The sequence below is a fragment of the Phocoena sinus genome, chromosome 1 (genome assembly GCF_008692025.1).
Source record: "Phocoena sinus isolate mPhoSin1 chromosome 1, mPhoSin1.pri, whole genome shotgun sequence".
NCBI classification, from domain to species: Eukaryota; Metazoa; Chordata; class Mammalia; order Artiodactyla; family Phocoenidae; genus Phocoena; species Phocoena sinus.
The window spans coordinates 95637690-95664753 of record NC_045763.1 but is presented as its reverse complement, the minus strand read 5'-3'; the positions used below and the strand labels follow the sequence as shown (position 1 = coordinate 95664753).

The window sequence follows — 27064 nt, the reverse complement described above, 5'->3', positions numbered from 1 at the left end:
ATTGTTGATCTTGTTTAGATACAGTTTTCTTACCTATAAAAAGGAGGCAGAAATAGCAAACATGAATTTATATGCAGTGCAGTTAATTCTGGTTACACTAACATTTTTTATTCTAAATGTGGCTTAATGAATTGGAGTATATATTTATATTGTTATGAAATCAATATATCTATCCACACAATCAAATTACTATGATAAAAGCTAGGACCTTAACACTTTTGTTCTTGTATTTGGAGAATGAATGGAAAGAGTGTCTCTACTGAACTGCTGATCACATAGATCCACAAAAACTCTTACATTCAATATCAACCAGCGGCCATGAACTCCTACTGTGTCAGGAAATACCTTTGAACCTAGTGACAATAAAACAAGAAGATTTTCCAAAGATGACAACCACTGAATTAGAATAACAAACATGGGTCCTGAAGGTGGATGGAAAAGCTGAGTGTATCCCTATTTCCCATTGTTTGGGCATACAGATGTAGCCATAACATAACTTCCTCTAAAAATGATAAATTAAGTGAGGGAGAAAATTATCTCACTTTTTTATTATGTGGTATTTTGCCTAAATATCCTTATGTTTCTTAAAAGGAGACATCTTTCCTTTACTGAGCTATTAGTTTAAAAAAAATCTCTGGCACTGGGGAGTTAAGGATAAAGAGACAAGCTCCTAAACTGGGTTGCTTTTCTGCACACTAAGGAAGTTCATAATTTAACTGAAGAAATTATTAGATATATTCTCTCCTTATAATGGTATAAACCTCAGAGGAAAATGAGCTGCTTATGCATATGTTCTCTTTATAATTCAAGAAATCCTCAAGGATTTAAAAAATATGCCGCAAATCAGAATGGCACTCTGTTGTCCTCTTAACATGGGTTCATACCATAAATATTTATTTTAAGCATTTTCACTGGAGTTAAGTAGCAATACTCTCTGTTGTTTTTTATTTTTATTTATTTTTATTTATTTATTTTGAGGTATGCGGGCCTCTCACTGTGTGGCCTCTCCCGTTGCGGAGCACAAGCTCCGGACGCGCAGGCTCAGTGGCCATGGCTCACGGGCCCAGCTGCTCCGCGGCATGTGGGATCTTCCTGGACCGGGGCACGAACCCACGTCCCCTGCATCAGCAGGCGGACTCTCAACCGCTGTGCCACCAGGAAAGCCCTGTTTTTTATTTTTAATTATGGTTACTAAGCTTTTCATCTGAATGCTATTTATTGAATTTCATTTTCCGTCAAAAAGAAGAAGGAATTAAAATTTTTGGTTGATAGTATGGTTAAATTTAACTTGGAAAAAAAAAAAGACATCGAGGGATAGAACCCCTGACTGAAAATTTATGAAATTTTATTATATGAAAGAGGTAGCACACATTCACTATAGTTCCAGAAGGAAGAATGTGGACTAATATATGGAAGTTAAAAGGAAAATTTGATTGCTCTCAACTGAAGGATAAACTTTCTTAAAATAAACTAAGGTAGTTGGCCATTTCCAAATTTATCCATTAATGTTTGTGGCTTGTTTTAGTGTTTGATGATGCCCGTTAAGTGGAAGTAGTTGCAGGTATTAAAGGTCTATGGAAAAATATGGGAAAAAATTAAGTTCATCTATTTATTTTCCCCCTCAGAAAATGAGCAACTATCTTAATTTTGTTAAAACCTAACACAATATGACAAATTAGCCCAATCACACATTATAAAGTTGCTAAAAATGAAGTAAGAAGTTAGAGTTCAGATAAACACACTGCAATCTGGTATAATGAAATGCAAGTTTCCTCTGCTGTCTGAAAGTAGGGAGTTCCTATGAAACCTTTCGTAAGCTGAAATGGTGTAAAGCGAAGAAGCAATTACCCTAGGACACATCTTGGTAACAGATGCACAGAATAAGTTGAGATAAGAGCACAGAAGCTCACAGACACAGTTCCAAACTATGGAGCCTTGATGCTGAGATGCTGAGTGTAGTTCCCAGGGAAGGAGCTTGGCGGTGCCGCTCTCACCAGGCTGCTCAGGGTGCACACTGCCTCTAACGGGGCCTGGGGCAGAACAATCGCTGAACACTATTTTTGCTTTTCTCCTTTTAAAATAAAGGTGAAAATCCTCTTTAGACTCCTTTTGGTTAGCGAAAACAGGTACTAATGTAGGTCTTTTGCAAAAGCAAAATGGGGATACCTGTACTGGGCCAAAAGTCATGGAGAAGTGCCTTCCAGAATATTCCAAGAAGGGTTGAGCCACAAGACTTATTGGTTCATTATTGCCATTTAAGTGGGTCTTTTGGGAATATTCTGAGTCTGCTATATGTACTGAGCTCACTTCAGGTTAGTGTGGCTACAAGAGCATAATAAAGAGAAAACATGAAGTTTGTAATCAGCAACCTGATTTTGTCACTTTATTATGTGTAGGATGTTTAAAAAAAAAGTCAGGGAACTTCTCTGGTCTTCAGTTTCTCATCTGTAAAATGGGGTTAAACAGCACCTGCCTCACAAGTTACTTGTAAGGACTAAAGGAAAGAAGGTGTATAACAAGAATCTTGTAACCTGAGTGCTGTACAAATGTAAAGGATTACCACTTAAACATTAATAGGGGCTATTAGAATCACCTCATTCTCCTCTTTTTTGATTTCCTTCTGTTTCTCAGAGTTTTTCTTAATTTGCTTCAAAAATTACCTCTTAAATGACAGTACTCCACAGAGTTCTGTAAATGTTCTATAAATGACCATAGTCATTTAAAATTATAAGGGAAAACACCCTATCATATCAATGTCTTCCATTCCCTAAACTTCAACCATCACATGTGAGGTGATAATTTTCAAACCTACATTTCTAATGCAAATCTTTCTCTGGAACACCAGAGCAGTATTTTCAAATCCTTTACTGGACTCCCCACTTGGATCCCTACTAAAGTCTTTCCTTCTTTGAAATCTGATTGGTTGCCAAGTCCTATTGACTTTGTAAGCAAATATTAAACCCTTATGCTCTGATTGCTTTTGTGGAATTTGGAGAGCTTTTACAGACTCTCCACTTAAGCAACAGGACTTGGAGTTACGGTTGCTCCACAATTAAGCAATTGTACTGCTCTCCTTGTCTCTCTCTGTATTTCCTTGCTACTACAGCCACACTGGACTATCCTCTTAACACCACTGCCTTAGAATGTTTCCCACCTACATTTAATTGCTATATGAGAACCCATATAACCTTAGATTTCCTATGACATTGGGAACTCAGAGGCCAAGATGCAGGAATCCTTAAAGGCTTCTTGGAGATACTAAACATCCATAGGGAGAAGATGGAAGAGCATCTCCCAGGATTTGTCCACTCCACCAATTCCTCACTATTTGGAGTTCCTCAACATGCTGTGCTGTTTTAAAGCATAATTTGTAACCTAGAATATCCATTCTGTACTGGCTGCTTGGCATTCTAAGGCACATATTCAAGATACCATGCAAATGTCATCCTCATCAAAGCTTCTGTGAGGCTTCCCAGATTAAGTTAGTATCTCCTGCTCTGTTTCCAGGGCGCTTTACACACTCACACAGTAAAAGCATTTAACCCAAGCTGTCATCATTTTTGTTTACATGTCTCGGTCCCTTCTGGATATCAGTTCCTTGAAGGCACTGACTATGCCTCCTGCATCTCCATATAGCCACTGTCTAGCCCACCACCTGTCCCAGGTCAGAGGTAGTCTTTTTGGGTAACAGAAAGAAGCAAGGTGTTACAAAAGCAGTAGTAAAGCCCAACCTCAGTCTTTAGGACTAATTGGGAAGAACAGAAAAATGACAGGCCAAGAATGTGTCAAAAGCACCCTGCAGGACGCCTCTCACAGGAGAGACAAAGGGTAAATATTCTGGTGGATTTATCCAAATTGCAGCTAGGAAAAAGACCAAGAGAAATTACAGGATAAATGTAAGTCTTTTATAATTGGCAAAGCACTTCCATATTACATGTGTTTTCCAAATTATTTGAGAAAGTTTGAAAAATGCCCAACTGTTTTTTTACTTTTAAACTTCCACCGGTGTTCCTGTTTACCTAATATCACAAGTCTGTGCACTAACCATTTGAAAGCCTTGCTTCAAGAAAGTGAATTTCTCAACCTCACTTTGTCCCAGTTAGAGCAAATACCAAGGCGGCGACATTTAAATAAATATATCTGATTCCTTCTGAGGGTGAGAGTATAGGGGACCTTTCTCACTTCTGATACCCAAAGAGAATATTTCTGTCCCTGGACCTTCCCAGGTTCTGGGATTAGGCAGGGAGGCTGTGCTTCTGAGCTGGGGCAGCAGTGAAGCAAAGAAAGCACCCAAAAGTGTGTGGAAGTGGAGCTTCTGTGCTAGTGCTCCCTGGCTCTTTTCTTAAAGATAAATGGAGGCATCAGAGCGAAGTCAATTCTATAAATAGTAACTGACAGCCAACCGCCTATAGGGAGCTTGGGTAGGCCCTGCAGGGATCAAGAAATGAGTAAACACTACTGGGAAAAAATTATTGATAATTATGTTTAGGAATGTTGTGTAACAAGGCAAGTAATGGAGATGTGCATTAGAGTTTTCTATCACTGAGAAAATTTTTTACAATTCTGTCCTAAATCTTTTGAGGTTGAAAAAAATTTCTGTTATCTTATGTCTGAAACCAGTACCTTGATACACTGCTGACTGTATATCTTACAAATAAATGAGCATATTATCCAATGTTCATTGGTCTTTCAGACTTAACAATTATTACAATAAATTGCATTGCTTCCTTGAAGCCCTTCACCTCAAAGAAACGATAATGTTGACTTTATATTCTATAAAATCTATGTATCAAAAAAAAATCTATGTATCTGACAAATATAATGTTTACTTTTCAATTAATTTGAATCTGGAAAGTTTAAACAGAAACAAAACACTTAAAAGTCAAAACTTCCAATTGCGTGACTAAGAAAACATTTTGGACATTATCTATATTTAACAGCCCTGTGCATTTAACTCCCTGTCTGTATAAAAAGATATTCAGAACAAACATCTCCTCTTCATTTCTCCTCTCACCCCTTGTCTGGGTAGATTTTATTTATGCATTAGATGACCTTTTTGGCCATTAGAACCATCTTGCTTCAGCAGTTAATTAACACAAGTACCATAATTTAATACAGTTAATGCTACTTGATGCCCTTTAATGTAACTTCCATTAGTAATATTATTGTAGTATTACCCTGTAAATTAAAATGAGATCAAGACTAAGAGAGCCACTCTTTAATTAAGGTACTGGCACACTGCACTCGTCTATTATTCACTAGAGAAAATCACCCTGATTTACTGAAGCAGGACATCCATAAGTCAGAATTAGTCCATGAAGATTATTAGGTTTATTGAACAATGTAAGTAACATGGAGTTGCTGAGATTGCCAACGGCCTTATGTCCTCTTTTTCCTCCATTATCTTAATAAATACACAATAAGAGTGAGTAAATGGAAGCAAAATATGTATGTAGCAAAAGAGGCATAAAATTTTTATGACGTGATTATAGTTGTCAACAATAAAATTGGTATCAGCTGTGTCACATGCTAAAAAGAACATAAATGCTACATTCGTTTAATAACAATCAAAACATTAGTTTTACACCAAATAATGCAAGTCAGTATAAAACATAAAGGCCATATACACGTGCACAGGAAGTAGAAAATTGGAATTCACAGTCAACTGTTTTTGTTTCGTAGCTTAATATTTCAAGGTGAAAAAAACTTGTAGTATTATGTGTCCACTATTCTATGGAAATTTAGCCACTTTCCCCAAATAACTCACGCCAGTTCTCACATCATGGTGGGAGTGGTGGTGGAGTGACAGGTAGAAAAATATCATAATGATCAGACACAGACATGTAAAAGTAAGTTAAACATTGCAATCACATCAAGGATGGCAGAGGGCATGGGTTGAGGGAAGCAAAGACAGTTATATTTTGGAAAGTTTATATTTATGATATGCTTGAAAAGAAATTTTAGTACCTTCTTTTAGAGATCATCAATTAATGTTGAATCCTCCTATAGATTATTTACTATGTAGGAAAAAGACGACTCAGGATTTTAACCCAACTGAAATTTTCAAGTGTATATCAGCTTCTTTGCTGAAAGGGCTGTGAACCAGGCAATAGCTCAACAGTTCCCTTAGTGGCTCCATCTTCCTTATATAACTTAGAAGCTGGAGATATGCCCGAGCCATCAGGCCTTGCTTCTTTAGTCCCTCCCTTAAGACTAAAAATACCCCAGCCATCTGGTACCTAGCACAGTACATGCCAGCATCAGTTTTGCCCTGAGGAATTTGGACAGAGTTTGGAGGTGACAGAGTGGAACCTTATGGAAGGGGTTCACCTCTATTGGACCTTTCTCTTTTGCCCAGCTGCTTCCTCACCAGCTTTCAGTTGACTGGTGAACAGGAAAAGACAGTGGAGGTGAGTCCCAGAGAAGGGAGGAGGGCTCCTCCAATCTCCTCAGAACCATTGAAATACAGTTGAAGGATACTACTAGGATGAAGGATAAAAGAAAAATGATAAATCTGGTGGGATTCTACATTTCTAACATGGCACCTTTAAGTGACAGTATGCCCGACTCCAATAGAGAATGCACCAAAATGCTTTTAGCTTTAAAGTGTATTTTACACTCTCTTAAGTAATCAGAGGAAACAAAAATGAATATTTAATAACAGAAATAAGCCCAAACAATGTTTATTTTCCAGCCAAAAAACATCACAAGACTACCTTTTTTATAAGTGAAAAATGAGAGTTTTAGGGGAAGTTGGGCTATAAGGATTTTGGCTTAGTTTAAGGATTTCTCAAACTGTAAGTAAGCTGACCTAGATGATTCTACCTAACAATATAGATCACGCTAGGATTCAAATTCACATCTCAACTTATTAATTTTGACATTTATTCTTGTAGATAAACAGAATGCTTGTTACTTTGTTGTGGTATGCTATTGTTAATAATATCAACATCAACTGTTTTTATATATTGTATGTTCCCAAGAATAAGATACTGGAAATTTGATCTTTTGCTAAAATATTCATGAGTACAATAGCTGCATTTTATTATAAATCACAAACTCATATTTAACATCATAGCTCCACACTGCTCTCATGTCATGCCCTGGTCATATATGAACTCTAGAACACACAAGCTCAATATTGAACCAGTGCATATTTCTCTCAGAAATATGATTTTGCTCTAAAGATATTTTCATCAAACTTCACCAAACCTTGGTTAAAAGAGGCTCCATAGCTAGAGGTTCTTGACTCCTCCATAAGAAACATGAAGCCAGAACAAAGCTGAGAGTAGGTGGCCATCAGTTCCTGCTATTCTCCATAAGTCAGATTCCATAAGGTAAAATTCTGAAACCTTTTCCACCTTACCGAGGTCATGCCCACCACCCCATTCTGTGGTGCCCACTCTGGCTCTCACTTAAGAGCAGTGGCCACTTCTTCCTTCTAGTGCACAAGTGTACCAGCACCATTATTAAAGGTGGTTTGAGACAACTCTCTGAAAGCCCAGGGAGTCTCAACACTTCTCCAGTCTCTGAGGACTAAGCTGCCCTAAGGGATTACTGGAAGCCAGTAATCAATGAATCTGGACTTATTTGTTTAGCTTTTATGATTAACTAAACCTACATGATGTATGTACTGTTTATATTCTTATCCTCATATATTTTGATTTAAAGCTCTCTTGGCATTTTTAGAATGATTACTGCTTTGCTTCACATTTCCTTTTTTTTTTTTTTTTCCTCAATGTGCTCTATACTCCACTCTTACCTTTAGTTTTCCCAACTCATCATCTCATGCTTCAACTCCTGTCAGATGGCTATTCTGGTAGCACACCACACTTAAAAATCTGGTTGAGAATCTCTGTGTTGGTGGTCCTCGTTCTCATTACTCAAGTTTTTCATTTAAATGTCTTCAAAATCCTTGGAAACTTGCTCAATTGTGTCTCTGGTATATTATCAAAACAAAGATATGCCTGACTGGGAACATTAATGCAATTGAACTCTGGTGCATCTGTAATTGACTGACAAAATGAAGGTAGCCTGAGTCAGGTTCATATTTTAAATGATAGTATATCCTTTTAAGATAGTAACATCCAAGAACCTGAAAAGTAGAGCTTGCCCCTCATTAATAAATGCAGTGTATTTCCTAAATGCTTTTGGTTCTGATTTAATAAATGTAAAGAGACATAACTTTCATTTCTGGAACATTTTTGGTACGATATAACAAAACATAAACAGAGAGTTGAACCATGCTGAAACTCTCTCTTGCATTCAAAAACAACAGTAAGATGTATTTTTTGTTTTTCAGTCCCTTTTACAGAGCAGCTGGCTTTGTTCCCCTGGCTTAGTTACCTTAAAGACTTAAACCACCCCCTGACCTAGAGAGTTCCTTGTTCTCAAGTAAGATGCTTTTTTTGGCCTCTGGTTTAATTTCTAAGAAAACCTGCCAGGTTCAGGTTCAGTGATAGCAACTCTGGGATCACCAATTACTGCTGAGTTAGAAGGGTCTCAAACGCCTCAGAACCTACCTCTAGGCTGGCGTTCCTGAGAAAATGGTACAGTAGAAAGGGACAAATGTCACTCTACAGCTGCAGGAGCAGCAAACTGGCCTTTCCTTTGGACACACCCATTCTCATTCAAGTCAGACAGTTGTTTTCTTACCTTCCATGAACCTTTATGTCTGAGATGGCGTAGAAGTAGCGTGCCAAGTGTAGCTCGTCTACAAATATTTCCCCAACGGCAGGTCTCAAGAGCCTTATCCTCAGGTCTGTGACAGTAAAGAAATCTCTGAGTTTCTTGGTCGTATCCAGTTGTCCGTAGAGGGAAGCCATATTGCGTAGCCAAGGTCCGGCAAAAAACGCGAACCTATCTTTGATTTCAAAGTGGATTATTTTGCTGTTGGTCATATACCCTGTGGAGTACTCTTCAGTGCAAATGATTTCTAAGACCGTATGCTGTGATAAATCCTTCACGGATTTAGGATCCATGTGAAAAGCATCCAAGCAGTCTGTGGCATAATACTGATAGGGCTGCCATGTTCGTCCATAATCAAGAGATTTCTCCAGGATCATTTGGTCTGGACGCCCCGATTCAAAGGTAATAACTATGTTGTCTGTGAGCTCAATAGTTTTGCTCCAAGACAGAGTGATGTTAACCTGGAGAGGCTTGGGATACTCTTTCCAAGTAGCAGACTGCCAAAATGTAGAGGGATGTCTTCCTTCAAAATCAAACATCAGCTCAGGTGGATGTGCCAGCTCCGGGGTACTTGCATCACACTCATTATTGCACATGTAGGGGTTGCCCTATGGAAGAAGAACAAAAGAGGGTGCATCAAAACACTGGTTTGACACAAGTCTTGCCATATTGCTGTTGCTGAGTGGGAGGCTAGGAGAAAAACAATAAAAACCAACAACAACCTGTTTGCAGTAATCATTTTTATTTGCCTTAACTGGATTCTCCTCTTTAATAGCTTTAAAAAAAAAGAGGCAATATGGTAATTTTCTTGTCTTATTTCCTCCCATGGTCTTTAAGAAATGAAAACAGTTTATTTATCCCATATGTGTTAGACCCATAATGTGATCTCAGAAGCACAAAGACACTGAGCAACTGTCTAACAGCTCAATACCTCCGCATCCTCTTAGAAAGATGTTATAGAAAAGCAAGGAAATTCCTCCATGCCTCAAGGACATTCCTCAGGAGCACAATTTTTTAAGAAGTCATTTTTCAAGTAAAGCTTTAGAATTAGCAATGAACCGTAGATACCTGTGTCCTGTTTGGGAAACAATACCCCCATATGACCTCCAGCTTCTTTTTGCTTCACCTCAAATCCATCATACTTAACTGGGTCCCTGCTTCATAAAGCTTGCTTTTAAAGCATTTACTTTGTTCACCACAAATCATTAAAATGTGGTACACTACAGGCTCTGGGGCTTGGTCCCAACATCTGCCATCCTATTAGCTAGAGGCAAGGGGATTGCTCAGGAAAGACTTCGGGTGGGGGTGTGCTCCGACTTAACAGGACAGGAAAATCCAGTACTTAATTAGAAGGTTTTTGCAGAGAATCACTGCCACTTGATGTATTACTCTGTGCTAGCCCGCAGTCAGCTCTCTGTGGATGTTAGCCATTATTATTATTTTCCCTCACACAAAGGCTAATTCCTTCACAGTCTACTCTAACAAGAAGCTGAAAATAAGTCTCCTTGTCATATATCACAACAAGTTATAACACCACTTATGCGAAACTAAATGGCTGCTCTCAGGTTTCATTGGTAGACTGATTCTATGGCAAACAATTGACTCCCAAATTTTGGTTTATTTTGTGTTTTAAAAAATGGTATCATTTGGAGTCAACTAGTCAGGTATTTCTCTATTACCCTGTACTGGGTAATTACAAGCATGAATGGGTGAAAGAATCGATCCTCTGACATTGTCCTTAGGCTTTCTCTTGTAATTACAACTAGATTTTTTCTTTTTTCTTTTTCATGAACTGAGACCTTTTCATCATATCTGCAGGATGCATGAGCTGAGTCTCAAATAATGAATTTACACTTTAGACATTAATGCTCAGTTACCAGCTGACTCCTGTGAAATGTAAGACGAACATTGGAGACTTGCTTTGGCCTCCCTAGAGGCAACTTTCTCCTGCCTAGTCAGCTAATACTTTCACTCTCTCTTTTCCATTAATGCAACTGAATCCTAAAGCTGGCAACAGGTTTGGGGGTCTGAGTGTAATTGAGATGGGGTAGGAGAAAGGAGAGAAGGTACATTATTTGAGGACCAGAAATGTTTTAAAAATACATTCAAGGCATCAGTGATAATGGAAATGTTTCTGTCCTCTCTTGAATTTCAATTCCCTATTCTTGATCCCAGCATCTGTGGCACTATTTATAGTATCCCCCTCATAGTGAGCCAATGGGGGCAAAATAAGTTTCTGTTCCAGGTGGAATAAATCACCAAATTTATTATTATTTAAACTCTCTTAAGCATACCAGAGAGCCAAATGCAGAGCTCTGCAAACTGGCAAAGGCTTTTTATGGAGGGCTATAAATATTGTGGAATCTGTCAGGATTTATAAATTCTAAATATATGGAAATGCACATTTTACTGGAAGGGGTCAGATTTACACAAATCACACCTTCATGTGAAATTTACTGGAAAAAATATGGTCACTTCAAAATCTGTCAGCATGTAGCCATCTGCACAATCATTAACTTGGATGCTACCACCTTTCTCCTGACAAAAGCGTCTTCATCTGAGGTCAAGGGTATTGAAACACAGGAAATAAACTCTGCGGGATACACCAAAGTGAGTTATCAGACATTTGTATTAAGTCTTGTTGAAATATAGCATTTCCTTGATCTCTGCTTAGATACACAGAGCTCCTCAGATGGGGACAGGGTCTGTGACAAAAAAGGAGGCACAGCTAGCTGACTCTGGGTGTGGGTCAATACTAGGAAACCTGTCTTAGAAAATATGCTTAAAGATATCTATTTAAAAAGTACTCGTTTCTACATTTGATAAAAGGTGTTGACAATACTCAGCGTTTATTTAGCACTTATAGATCATTTACTTTACATACATTATCCTGGGTAATCCTTTTCATCCCTACCTTACGGAAAAGTGAGGCATATAGAAGTGTTAAGTAACTTGTCCAAGGTCATATAACAGAGTGAGTAAGGAGTGGAGCCGGAACCCACTTTTCCTGCACCTGACCTGGCCCATTCAACTCCTAAGTCAATGGAGTTCCCTAGGATGCAACCTAGTCTTGGAAACAAGAGTTGGCCGGTAGAGCAGAAGAGCCTATGACCAAATGAGTTTGGAAAACACAGCCTAAGGTCTTCTTGCCTTGGAGAGCCCTAATGAGCATTATCATACCTCTGAGATGCCTTGACGTTAAGAACCTTCCTTAGCTTCATATACTACCTAGTTTCAGAAACTTATTTGACCATGGAACCCCTTTTTGTTTTAGTAATCCCTATTTATATACCACATAAGTATAGATTCCTGGAGAGCATCCTCTGAGATTCTCTGCTTTGTATTACTCTTAAAACTGTAAACACGTAGATGGATGCCAAACAACAGGGCACAACCCGAAGTTTTAGTTGTTTAATGAAGGCATAGCCACATCCAGCACTGTTTGCTTTTGTTCCAGAGAGGGACACCCTTCCACTTGGGCTGAGAAGACAGCCAGACCAGGAATAAATGCTTACACCTACATCAAGTTGTCAGCCATCAAAATGCATGCCAGGAAAAGGGGAAAATTTCGTTTCTTTGCACTGATCTGGTAGTTTACGCTTCATGTATTCAATAATTATTTATTGACTGCCTACTGTATTATTATATTTAAGGCACTTGTCTTGGCTCTCAGGATACAACAGTAGAAAAATCCAAATCCTTGCTTTTAGCAGAGCTTCTGTCTTAGTTGGGGAGAGATGCACTAAAAAAAACCAGATATATAATGCTTTATAATGTTACATGATGATAACTGCTATACAGAAAAATAGAGCCAATTAAAGGGCAGAATGCTGTTAGAGAAAGGATACTGACTGTAATTTTATATTGGGAGGTCAGAGAAAGTCTTGCCTCGAGAATATGACATTTGAGCAGATTAAGAACAATTCCCAGTCTACACAGGAGATAATCAGAGGTTGACCAAAATGACAGTTTCGTCCTTCATCTGACTCTACTCCTAGTGATAATTGCAGCAGCATAACAATTTATTGAAACTGATGAGTAAACAAATCATTTCAAATGAAAATCTACACCAAATGACTGTAGATACCAAAACCCAAACAAACAAACAATAAATTGAACTATTCTTATTTCATAGCATCCGTGCTCTTTTAGGAGATTAACGATTTGATGGCCATTAACATAACTTACTGAGAGATAATGACATTGAGAGAAAATTAGCAGAGGAAAAACAAATCATTCTGGCTCCCTAAGAAGAAACCCTGCATGCTGGGTGAAAGAGAAAAAAGAGGAAAAGAAGAAAGCCAAAGCTGAAAATCTTACCATTCTAGAAAGAGAAAGCTGGAGGTGAGATTATATGCTAAAATATTTAGTGTAAATATTTCATATGGGTGTGATCTGTAGTACAGCACTGTTGTTACAGAGAATTATCAATATGAAAACAATTGCTGTTAAAGGGATTAGATTAATTAAAATTTCAACTACTTCAACCACACCCTAAATCTCTCTAATACCAGCAACAATAAAATTTAGATAAGAAAAATAACTTCCTCCTACTTGTGAAAGCAAAGAACACTTCTTGTTGCTAAATCTAACAGATTCAGGCATTAGCAAATGTAAGCATTATTTTGTGGCCAGCAGGCAGCCTTAAATAGATCTTAATTTAAGTCCTACAAGCAACAGATCCTTAGCTGATTGTCTATGGACAAAGCAGAAAATATTTATGACTGTGCTGATAATATTTATACCATTAAGAGATGCCTAAATAATTAAACAGATATTGCTGCTAAATATTTCTATAACAATTAGAAGAAGATTGTGATGTTTAATTTCATTTAAAAATAATGTAATATTTTACCACTGGGAGAACTGAAGTTAGTTATTAATTAGCACTTTGTAGCCGAAGTGCAGTGTTATTCTTCTTCTTTAATGTCCTTTCAGAACTTAGAGGGATAAATAAAATTTAAGATATGTTCGTACCGTTTCTATGGACAGAAGTATCTTCCTTCTGGTGACACTTTGAAAAGAACATCCTTTCACCTAAGATCTGCTAGATCCTTCAGAGTTAAAAAAGAAAATCCTATATAAGCAGTATATAGTGTAATACTTGTGGTTCCTACCATTGTGAACTTGCTTTTCCAAGCTTTACCTATTGGCAAAATATTGGTAATGACAGTTGGAACTATAGGGAATTCTCATGGGAGATCTGTTACAAACTTGTAAGTTACATGCCAAGCAGGCGTGTAACTTAGGAGCGGCTGTGAGAAGCATCTGAGTTAACACTTACATAGATTGTGAAAAACACTGAGACAGAGCTGCCTCCCAACCATTTGCATCTGGCTCATCCTTGCTTGTTTTATTGGTAAGGGACAGTAAGGAAAAAAAAAAAAAAGACACAAAGGCAAGGGGGGCAGAAACTGCATTCTGAGAGAGCACTCCAGACCTGTTCCCACTGTGACTTTGAAATGGACATCACTATGGCTTTGCCAGTGCAAGGCTTTCGAAGGATGAAGAAACCAGTAGCACAGTCCACTGCTCACCTCTCAGACAGACAGACCATGAGCAACATGCTTTAGCTGCTAGGCTGGGCTATCGCCTTCAGGAGATGGCTTTTTCTCCTCTTTAAATACAGCTCATTGGGAGCCAACCAAGCAGGACAGTTTCTGGGAGGCTGGTGATTGACCTCTTTATATCAGAGGGGTAATTTTTGGTTGGAGGGACCTCTACTCCCAGTCCTTTCTTGGAACTTATTGGTCTTGGAAATTCTAGATGTTTTCTTGGCTCTAATAAAGGGGAAAGGCCCATCCTTTATGAATTTTCAGATGAAACTCAGACGACTCTGAGTATGGGAGCTGATGTTTAATTAGTCATGCTGAGGTGCCCTCTTCAGGCCTTACAACTTTGTTACTGAAATAAGGGAGAACAGAGAGAAATCAGACCCAGAGGTAAGAACAATCCAAGATAGTGGGTATCTTTCCCAGAAATCTGAAAGATAAGTATCAGTGCCACCAATACTGACAAGCCTTGATGACCACAGCTATGGGGATAGACTCTATATATCCTCAGATGAGAAAGGCCCATAAAGCAGTGTGTTTCCAGTTGTCCATTGTATCTTTGTAAACAAAGGGCAGCAATCTCTTCAAATGGCACTGCAATCTCACTTTGTAACCTGCCCTATTGATTGGCATGTTGGGTCCCAGTGTAGGGCATATACATGGTAACAACATAGCCTGAATATTATGGGACCGACCTAACTAAAATATTCTGAAACTGGTGTTACAAAAGTACCTATGTGTTTGTCAGAGCATGAATCCCAACTTTTAGTTTGGGAAATACGGCCACTCTAAGAATGACAGAAAATACAGAATTTTGTTTTTCTAACTCTGAAGTTAAAAACCTACTACTCCATTTTCTAATTTCCTTGCTCATCACAAAGATTCCTCCCTGCCATAGACACAGCCTTAAGACCTGACTGAAGCTGTTGCTTGTTTCCATCTGCTCGCTGACAACACTAACCGTGTGTGGACTTTTTTACTCAAGAATAAAGACGGGAGGGCTTCACTTTTCTACAACAAGAATGCTAGAAGCCGTATCACAGATTATGAGCCAGAATAGACACCGGTATAAACCCCACAGAGAATTGTGGTTAGGATTTTCAAACTGGTGAGGGCTGCAGAGGTCAAGAAGACCAAGTTTCTGAGGAGCCAATAAAAGTCTAAAGCCACAAGCCACAAAAATGGATTCTTATATAGCTATCGAAATCATTACTGTGTATGTACTGAAGAAGAAATAAATACTCATAGAATCAAGTGCGTTCAAAAGTGAATATCTACAGAAAACACTGTAATAAGCTGACACTATTGTAATTGGTAGGGCAATTGCTTTTTAAAATTTATTTTCTTAATAAACATTCCTTAAAAATCTTTGGTACAGTATTTTGCCTTATAGATAGTCTCAAAATAGACCAGAACACAGACACTTAAATGTTAATAACACGAAGCTGAAGCAAGCTGTCAGCAGTCTCAGTTCAAGTAATTTGAAAGAAACAAGGTGAATAAACTACCATGAAGGTAGGAATGTTCTGCATCCTGATGCCATCATGCATTGTGAGGATTAGTTTGAGTATTTTGAATCCTGAAAGATCAGATTTGATTCTCAAAAATTGCTTCCTTTTTCTCTCACATGAGAAAGTAAGTCCAAGATCTGCTTGATGTCCATCTTCTGAAAACCACCAACTTTAAGAGAGTATGGGAAGACCAGAGCATCCTCTGTTGAAGTGATCGCTTAATCACAAGAGGCAGGAAGGTATCTTCCCAATGTGACACTCAAACGTGATTGGGTTTTGGTGTGTCTATTCTGATTTCTCATACTCCTTATTTCTTTCAAATGTCTCTCTTCCAAGTTCATTAGTTGTTTACTGGGTACCATTGCTATTTTTAAAGTATTGTGAAAAACACAGAAATAATACGATAAAATATTTGCAATTTAGTAGTGAAGTTTAGACCTAAGCAAGCAACAATCACATGTTTCTCACATTGGTTACTCATGTTCTCAGAGAGAGCATCAAGTGTCCTTGAGGGTAAACAGTGTCACTGACAACCCTATACAACTTCCTGGGGTTTCACCCCTTGGTACATAATTAAACATATTTTTATACTAAAAACAGAATTTTATGGAGTAAGATGCAAAAATAAATGTGCAAGTGTTTTTAGGAAAAGATACAGAGACATTCAAGCTTGGAGCGGATTTGGATGTAGGTGTCAAAGCCCACTGAACAAGAGTATGAAAGAGGAGGAGTCTGGGGGACTCAGCTGGGTGATAATTTATTCTACTCCACCACTCCTGCATATGATACTCCATCCAAACCACCCTGCAGTGGTTGCAGCACCACTAGCCTTATCAAGGCTGAGAATTGTGAATTAAACTACCCCAGCATCAAATCCCAGTCTGAAAATATTTGCTGTTCTCCACCCCTATGGTAATCCAAGTAGTATTCTTCATACACTAAAATCTCCATGTTTTATTTTTTCAGACTTTAAATATAATGTTTTTAATATTTAAATTAATGCAATCTTATAGTAGAGTTATTATCCTATTATTTTATTAGTGTTATTTTTTATTGGCATAGAGTTGCTTTACAATATTGTGTTAGTTTATATTGTACAGCAAAGTGAATCAGCTATACATATAGATACACCCCCTCTTTTTTGGATTTCCTTCTCATTTAGGTTACTACAGAGCATTGAGTAGAGTTCCTTGAGCTATACAGTAGGTTCTCATTAGTTATCTATTTTATACATAGTGTCAGTAGTGTATATATGTCAATCCCAATATCCCAATTCATCCTCCCCACTTTCCCCTTGGTATCTATACGTTTGTTCTCTACATCTGTGTCTCTATTTCTGCTTTGTAAATAAGATCGTCTCTACAAATTTTTTCAGATTCCACATATATATGTTAATATATGATATTTGTTTTTCTGACTTACTTCACTCTGTATGACAGTCTCTAGGTCCATCCATGTCTCTACAAAAGACCCAATTTCGTTCCTTTTATGGCTGAGTAATATTCCACTGTGTATACGTACCACAGCTTCTTTATCCATTCCTCTGTTGATGGACATTTAGGTTGGTTCTGTGTCCTGGCTATTGTAAGTAGTGCTGCAATGAACATTGGGGTGCCTGTGTCTTTTTGAACTATGGTTTTCTCTGGGTATATGCCCAGTAGTGGGATTGTTGGGTCATATGGTAGTTCTATTTTTATTTTTTTTAAAAAGTGAAATTGTCATTCTCCTTCCACCAAGTCATAATATATACAGTGTATGCAATGGCATATAAATTTTAAGTTGTATAAGAAATACCTGGTGAGTGCAGTCCCTACTCATCAGGGATTCTTCTTCAATAGATTGGGTTGCAGATCCCCTCTACACCACACTTTGATAAACACTGGTATATTGTTTATTAAGAGCCAAGGCAGATCTGGGTTAGGTCTGCCTAGGTTTGAATTCCAGCTCTACCATTCAACTATTAAGTAATTTTGGTCAAGCTACTTGACTTTTTTGAGCCTTGATTTCTCCTTCTTTAAATTCATATAATAATATGTACTCCATGATGTTAATCTGAGATAAAATTACATAATGCATGTTAAGTGTTTAGCATCTCCTTGGCAGGCAATGAGTGCTCAATAATTAGTAGCTAGCATTAAACATGCTCCTCCCCCTGTATTCCTTGACACTGAGAATGACACCAAATTCTTCTATTTCCCAAGTGGGAAACGTGGGAATCATTTTATTTTATTCTTTCTTCAATCTGTTCACCAGCCAAGTTCTCTACATGCAACTCATCACCACAGCTTTGTTCACACTGCCAATGCTGTCCTTAGTTTTTAAAAATATTTTAAATATTTAAAAAATATTCTTCTCTTGAATTACTGTAATAGCTTCTTTGTTTTTTTAACACCTTTATTGGAGTATAATTGCTTTACAATGGTGTGTTAGTTTCTGCTGTATAACAAAGTGACTCATCTATACGTATACATATATCCCCATATCTCCTCCCTCTTGCATCTCCCTCCCACCCTCCCTATCCCACCCCTCTAGTTGGACACAAAGCACCGAGCTGATCTCCCTGTGCTATGCGGCTGCTTCCCACTAGGTACCTGTTTTACATTTGGTAGTTTATATATGTCAATGCCACTCTTTCACTTCGTCCCAGCTTACCTTTCCCCCTTCCCGTGTCCTCAAGTCCATTCTCTACATCTGCGTCTTTATTCCTGTCCTGCCCCTAGGTTCTTCAGAACCAGTTAATAGCTTCTTAAATGCTCTCTCTTCGTATTATATTGTCCTCTTATAATCTATTCTCTACATAGCTGCTACAGTAATCTTTCTAAAATCCAAACCTAACTGTATCACGCCCCCTCTTAAAGGTCTTTAACAGACTCCCCCTTACCTTCAGGAATATAATGCAAATTCCTTAGCATAGCTTGTAAGATCCTTCAAGATTTGGCCTCTGTATTTTTTATTTTTTTACTCACTCATAGTCACACCTCTTGAGTCAATTGTACCAACCTATGAGTATATGTATATATACAGGGGACCATATGCATTATCATACGATTAATCATATTAATTCCAATTGTTTATTTTTATGTCTCTTCCACTAGAGTTCTATGAGAAGAACTGGTACATAATAAAGTTTATGGATCTAAAGAAAATAAGGAAAGCAGAAAAACAGGAAGCCAGGGAGGAAACAGGATAAATTAAGTAAAGTATGGAATAAGATGGGAGGGATTTGCCCATAGGTTGGTGATTTGGGATCAAACAGATAACCAAGCTTAAAGAACTTCCTAGTTCCCTAAGTTGTAGATGGAATTTGTTTGATGTAATACACTGTGTAAAAAAAAGAATAAATCCAAACAAAAAACAAAGAGTCCAACTCCAAGTGCAGTATGCCTGTGTGTATGATTGATACAGTTACTGGGACTTCTGGTGAGGCTGGAGGACAAAGACAAATAGCATGAGCTGCAATTATGTCCCAGTCCTTTCCTGGTGCTCATTTGATCTTCATTTTTCTCCATCAGCCACAGCAGTATTTCTCCTAGTGGCTTTAGAGCTGAAGATCTCTCTTCCTTATCCCATCTTGTCTTACTTATCCAACCCACAGCATCCTTCTGAGTTTACAGGAGTAGCTAAATACCAAGAGCTTTATTTATTCTTGGACAATTATGGAAAACTAAATAAAATTAGGAAGGAAGAAGCAGCAAGTGAGGTGGTTGTAATTTAAAAAAAACAGACATGGAAGTGCCTCAGTAATGCAAATCCTTGAAAGAATGTAAAATGTGTAAGGTGGAAACTGGTGGACAAAAAGAAAGTGCACATATTTTGCTGGAAAAGAGGGAAGTGGTCTCTGTTTATTGTGCTACTGCTTAAATGGCTGTCCTAATTACAGAGATCCTGAAAATTCTACCTGGGCCCAGAGGTTGATTCTTAAGAAATTAATGAAGCTTATACCTCAGAGCCACTCAATTACACAAGCTGCTTCTCAGGCCTTGTACCTAATTTTGTGTTTACCTTTTTTGCATTTCTCTTTTTAAAAGAGGGTTGCAGAACTGCATAGGCTCTAGGCTCTTAAAAACTGGTCTTGCCACTGTCTGGGACACAGGTAGTATATTTTAGGGCTTGCTAAACTAAAACAACTCTTCTTTCTTCCTTCCTATTCTTTCTTTTCACTTTCTTTTTTTGTCACTAAGATGCTCTATTCTCAGCATTTCCAACCTTGAAATACATTTTCTCTAAATCCAGTTTTCTTGCCCAAGTTCATACCATTATATACATGGTTCATACCATATTTATATCTATGAATTAAATTGATATATCAATATTTATTACATTTATAATAACCACTATTTCATTATAATGTGAATGTATTTTATTCACATCAACAGATATATAACTCTCTTGGTGTATTACCAACAATAAACATAATCTCCATTTATTTGTAAGGCTGGAGTGGCTGTTAGTTTACCAGAGCCACTATCAGGAACCAAAACAAGTTAAATGACAAAAATTATTTAGCATTTCTCATGTGCCAAGCATTATGTTGATGTTATAGATTAGCTTATAATAAGGTTGATTCTTCCTAATCAGCTGTAATGTAGCAGCAAGACAAAATTGGAAAGATGTATCATTTTGAAAATAAAACATTTTATTATAGAGGGCTTTTATTTGGGTAGGTTAAATAAAAATGAATTGTCTAGTTTTCAGAAAATATGTGCAAAAATTTATTGTTAAAGAAAGGTATAAAAGTTATAAAGTCATTATGAAGGATTTAGAGGAGGCAGAGTGCTGGCTTTCAAAGATGTCTCAGGTTTGCATAGGTGAAGAAGACATTCTCTTTTTGGAATGGAGAAGGGATCAATGATCCCTGAACACCTTTTATGGTTAGGAATTGTGAGAGGGGCTTTATATTTGTCATCTCATTTAACCCTAACAATTCCCTATGAGGCAAATATTATTCTAATTTTACAGATGAAGAAACTAAGGTTCAGAGATGTCATGGAACCTATTCAAGTTAAGTATCTGTAAAGACGAAAATGAACCTAATGTTCGATAGTCCAAGGCATGAGCTGTAAGGTAGTGGAAGGTAAGTTTGAACGTACCATGTGAAATTGATTTTAGAGAGCACTGAAAGCTGGGTAGAAGTGTTCGGGTTTGATTAACTGGAAAACAGAAAGTCGTTTGTGGTTTTTATAGCAGGTATCTCATACACAGCTTTCTTCACTGGTTTTCCAGATTCCTTTCTTGAGAAAACAAAAGGGTCAAGTTGAGTCCAATATTAAGAGTAATCTTAATGTTAAGAGTAATCTTGTTCAAGTCATGAAGAAGAATCAAAAAGTAAGGTTCAGTCAGAATTCTAGAAGTGGACATGTAAATAATCCTGGACATATCTTATTCATCTCTGTATCCTGCATAATTCCTGGCACACAGTAGACAGTCAATAAATGATGATCAAACAGAAGAATAGAAAGCAAGTTGTTTCTGTAATTAGCTTTTCTGTTTAACACAATATGAAAATTCTCAAAAATTGAGGAAGCAACTCTACATCTTTTAATGTCCTCAATCTCTATATGCTGCATGATTGCTTCTAGGACAGCAGTCAAAGAAGACTTTTTGTTTTATTTAGAGAGACACTGCCCAAATCTCAAACATTAGTTCATACTTCACTTCCAAATCAAGAGGTCTTATTGTGAAGCCAGAAAGGATTCAAAACTGGCCTAGAATTAGGTGAGTCTATTTCCACTGACGTCTAGAACAGGGACTGAGACATCCTTAGCAATAGTGGAACGTCATGATAACTACCGTGCAGGATATAATGAAAGGGAGAATAGATGATGTAGGGAGGTAAGCTAGGAGGTAGCTTTAATTAAACTAGGTGTGAGAACAAGGAACTGCACTAAAGTGAAGAAAATGGTGATGCAAGATTCTGCAGGAATTAGATTGATTGGAAGTGGAGAAAAAAGGAATAGAATCATTGGTGACACCAAGGTTTAATGCCTGGAAGAGAGTGAAAATGTTGGTAATAAGGTATCTGTCTGCAACTAGTATAAGATTGACCCTCTATTACTGCCTATCCCAGGAGAGTTCCATTTGCAAAATGCTAGTTTAATATCTAATGTTACTGAAAATCAAGAAAATGCCATAGAGATTTAATTCATAATGTTCAACAAAACATTCTAAAGTTCTCCATCCTCATTTCTCTCTAAATATCTCACATGTCATAATTACTGATTTCCAAATCTTTCCTACTTCATTCCAAGCTCCCATTAACTTGGTCTCAAACTTGGCCTGCATAAGCTTCCTTCTCTTTCTTGGTTTCTCGCCATTCCTCTCTTTATCTTCTTTTAGTTACTGCCTTCCTATTTCATTACAAATCTATCTAGTCTTTCTGTTTTCTCCAAATATCCTCCTTACATATTATTCTAGTTTAAAAAATAAAGGCCCAAGAGCCTAGAGGGCAAAACAGAATACTCAGGAGCCAGTGCAAGGAGCTGTGAATATTCTTAAGGAGCTAAGCGGACCCAACCATATTTTCAACAAGAGACTAGAGCTGGGAACTGCAACCCAAGGAATGAATAAGGTATGTTGCCCTTCCCAAAGCAGTCACAAGAAAGTGGAACGGCAACTACAAATGAAGTGGAAAAAATGCAAATGGAAGAGGGAACAGGGCTAAGTATAGGAGCAGGTTAAGAATAAGCTAAAGATAAGCCTGCTAACCTGCTAACATAGGAGCAGGTTAAGAATAAGCTAAAGATAAGCCTTGTGAGGTGCAAACTAGTGATGCATGGGGGTGTTAGTGTTGGACAAAGATGGAATCATTATTTTCAAGCACAGACAGCTGAAACAAATAGTTTCTCTATCGAGGAGTATCAGCCTCTCCTGTAGCGAAGAAGAGCACAGAACCGTTTTTCTCAGAATTCACATCCCAACCCCATGTGAATTCTTTACGACTCTGTTTTCTTGTCTATGTCATAGGAATAATAACAGTACATTTTCATAGCATTTTTGTGAGGAATAAATGAGCTAATGTATAAAAAAGCTCAGCATGGTGCCTGGCACATAGTAAGACCTCAATAAATGTCAGCAATTACTATTATCATCATCACTGTCTTCACTATCATCGTTGTTCCTAACTATGACCTTTCCAACTTGTCCTCTCATAAAAGCCTTCTTTTCAGAGTCAAGTGTTAACACCAAATAGTTTAGTATTCAGTTCTTCAAAGTGGACTAATAAAATGGAGTTAATCTCTTCATAGAATACATAGAACAAGTCAATCTCTTGAGAATCCAAATGCAAAAACACTATTCCTATTATTTATGTTGTAACTATACGAGGTCCCAGGACAAATATAAAAACATCCCCAGATGGGTCTTACTGAATACCTTATCTATCTCTCAGGATCAAACCTATTAGAGTAGCTATGGCCAATCTAGGAAAAAAGAAAAAAACCCACAGTCCTCCTACCCTGCCAGCCAACTCAGAATTCAGTGTAATTAAAATCCAGATGGGAAGAGATCATACCTGAGACTGAATTCATACTCTTGAATTTATGAGCAAAATGAACTTGGAGAAATTATCTAACTTTTCTGGGCCTTTGTTTGCTCAAGTATAGAACAGAGACTACATCTCACTCTCAGGTAAATATTAAAGTAGCTAATACCTTAAAAAAAGAAAAAACACACAACACAGAAACTGAAATATAGTTGGCAACATAGATTCATTTTCTTCCACTTCCATTCTCTTTTCCTTTTTTTTTTTTTTTTTTTTTTTTTTGCGGTTCACGGGCCTCTCACTGTTGTGGCCTCTCCCGTTGTGGAGCACAGGCTCTGGACGCGCAGGCTAAGTGGCCATGGCTCACGGGCCCAGCCGCTCCGCGGCATGTGGGATCTTCCCGGACCGGAGCACGAACCCGTGTCCCCTGCATTGGCAGGCGGACTCTCAACCACTGCGCCACCAGGGAAGTCCCTCTTTTCCTTTTAACAGTTCACACCTATGTTTTCCAGTATGGTAGCCACAAGCCACATGTGGTTATTAAGCACTTGAAATGTAGCTACTCAGAAATGAGTGTGATGTAAGTATAAATCACACATTGGATTTCTAAGACTTGGTACAAAAAGAAAAGAATGTAAATACCTCATTAATAACTTTATACCGATACATGTTGAAATGACAATATTTTGGATATTCTAGGGAGATAGAACATATTAAAATTATTTTAACCTGTTTCTTTTTCCTTTGTTAAATTTAAAATTACTTATATGGACACCTTATATTTCTATTAGACAATACTAGTTTAAACAATCAACCAGATGTGATTAAGGAAACAACTCTCTGGCAAGTGAACTTTCATAATGGTCCTTCTACTTCTTGTAGCCTAGATTGAAATAACATTTGCCATCAATGCCCATAGGCACTTGAAGTTCTTGATGTGTTTGCTTCGGGCAACATGAGTACAGAAGGCATGGAAAACATAGCCTGACCAGATGGTGAAAATGAAGCCTAAGATGAGAAATAGAGTAATAAGGAGTCTTTGAAGAATTGTCTGAGATTTGTGTTTTTCATTGTTGGGAAGGCCAAAAGGAGAACAGCCACAAGGACGAAAAAGTTCTTTTAAAATTACATGAAAAGAATGTGAACTTGATGGTCAAAAATCAAACTGCAACAAGGATGCATTTAAGTGCCTCCAGAAAGGTAATTAGACATTCCTCAACCCCAGTATTAATAAATTATTCCAGAATTTAGGGGTAGGGGATGGAGTTACTCTTTCTGGAGGAACCTCTTCTAGACCAACCATGTAGGAATTAATCAACTCCCCTAGAAGAAGGAAGAGTCCATGTATTTGGTTATAAGTGTGAACACATCATTTACTTAGAGCTGATTTTATTGGCAGCTTATTACCCGCATTTGAGTTTATATATACAATTAGGGCAGTCTAAATATTTGAACGTATGTAGAGGAGAGACATAAAAATTTAATCTGACCTCCAAGAAAATGAAAAGGCAATTCCTATCCTAGATAAAAAAAATATATTTCAAAAGACCAGTAGTAAAAAAAAAAAGAGTATATGATCAATAGTGCCAGATATTTGGGAGAAGATAAGGAATAAGAAAAATCTTTTGATTTGTCTTGAAAGTGGTTGTCAATGACCTTGGAAACTTGTTATAATAGAGTGCTGAGGCAGAAGCTATTTTACTAGAGAATGGTGAAAAGATAAAAAAAAGGGGGAGGGCAGGGCTTTAAAGCATGCATTGGAGAGGTCTGGAAATGAAAGCAAGGAAAATGGGATAATAGTTTAAATGGGAAAAAGGATCAAGCAATGCACTTTTAAGACAGATCCATTTTGATGACAAAGTGCAAATAAATGTAGTGGGAAGGGAAAGGATAAACATACTCATGAAAGAAGGTTAAGTGTGGGACTAAGTTGCTAGCATCTACATTATAATTTTGCAAACACAGGATGTATTCCCAGTGCAAGAAAACCTCTCTTATTTATTGGCTAAATCTTTTTAGTTAGTAGCCAGGATGCTCTATGACTAAAATTATTGAATAAATGTCTCCTTTATTTCTCACCTTCTAATTTCATTAATCTGCTGTGGTTAGCTCTCACTTACAGAAACCAATATAAGGATTGATTTTAGGCAATTGCAGAACTTCCTCAATATTAGTTCAGGGCCATATCAGCAGAAAATCTACTTGTCTTGAATGGATTGCACTGGTCTACTCAAATGATTTCAGAACTGGGAAGACAGAAGATATTAAATTTTAAATATTAGATTATTTTATATTGGACTTTGGATCTAATAATAGATATTAAAGTGTAAAATCACATTGTCCTTATTGCTAGCCTTCTTTTTATCTTGCTGCAGGATCAGTATTGTTTTAGTACAGTATTTGATGGCTTATGAGCCTACAGGGTGAGGGAAAATATTTATACTACTTATTGAATGGTGGACAGCCCAAGATTTAAAATAAATTTTGCCAAACTTTAAATGCAGTAATTTATTAACATCTGATGGCCAAATCATATTTTACTATTGTAGTAAAAGAAATATCAAACAAAACAAAACAAATAAAAGGCTAACCTAAAGAAGTGATGAATATGATTGTATTTGTGGTGTTGCCTTCGAAAAGAAGCTTTTCCACCAAGAGAGACCACCTCTGTACAGTCTGGTATGTTGACACCATATAAAAGGTAGTAAACAAAAACAAATGGACAGGATAATTACAGGGACCTGAACTCATAAGACCAAAGTGTGTTGACACTACTTTTCTACTGTACTATTTTGATATATATTAAGAATAATCAGTATTGAGCAACTTAAAAAATATTAAAACCAGAAACAAAATGTGCAGTTTTAGATCCCCAAATGAAACACAAACATTTGATTTTTATTGAATTACAAAGAAGGCCCAACTTTCTTCAGAAACAATATCTAATGCTACAGAAAAATACCTAACGTTGTTTCAATTTGTTTAAAACAACAATAATGACAAAAGTTAACATTTATTGTGAATCTATTTTATGCCAGGAATGTTCTAAGTACTCTATTCCAAATACTTTATATGAATTAAATGATTTGATTCTCAAAACAAACAAACAAACCAGTCCTATGGGGAATGTACTGTTATTCTAATCTTGCAGCTGAGGAAACTGGGACTTAAGTGAACTGCCAAGATTGCACAGCTAGTAGTGGCAGAAAGTGGGCAGAACCAAATCTAAGTTGTTGTTTCTTTATGATCAAAATATTGGTACGCTACAGTAGTTCCTGAACAGAACCTAACTGGTATTTTACTTTGTTTCAGTCCCTGATAAACATATTCTCTGTATAGCAAGAGTTTAAAGTTCTTGAAAGGATCAGATGCCAGGCAGGTTAGCAATCACAGGATTATCATCAATGGAGTACAGTGGGAACTGGGTCCTAGGAATAAAAAATTTATCAGAATAGGTGTTTCTACACATAATCAAGACAAATCAGGAAGAGTGAATTTGTGGCAAGTTCCAAATTGTGGAGTAGATCTATTTTAAATCCCTTTTATCTAAGACCAGGATTCATCCTAGAAACTGGAGTGGACCTAGGCAGGCAAGTCTTACCTAAAGCTAAGATACAACAGTTGCATGGATAAGAAGAGAACTGAGGCTAAGACCCAAACAGGGCTTATTAAAAAAGACACAAGGTTCTTGGTGCAAAGGGGAGGAAGGACATGGTCTTAGGAAAGAAAAGAGTCAGTGAGATGAAAGGTTTGGAATTCAGAGGTTGAGAATTGGTGTCCAGGATCTTTTGGTGATTATATGGGACCCTATGGAAAGGGATGGTAAACAGCAA

At 37.4% G+C, this 27064-nt stretch overlaps 1 protein-coding gene across 8 annotated transcripts in view; it reads right to left on the bottom strand.

The window, feature by feature from the left end:
- The window catches only part of NTNG1 (netrin G1), a 352858-nt gene that overhangs the window by 158240 nt on the left and 167554 nt on the right, over positions 1–27064 (bottom strand). For all 8 annotated transcript variants that reach the window (XM_032638688.1, XM_032638690.1, XM_032638685.1 and 5 more), the window contains exon 3: positions 8656–9296. In XM_032638688.1, coding sequence (XP_032494579.1) covers positions 8656–9296 — 641 coding nt within the window. The remainder of the gene's footprint in view (positions 1–8655; positions 9297–27064) is intronic.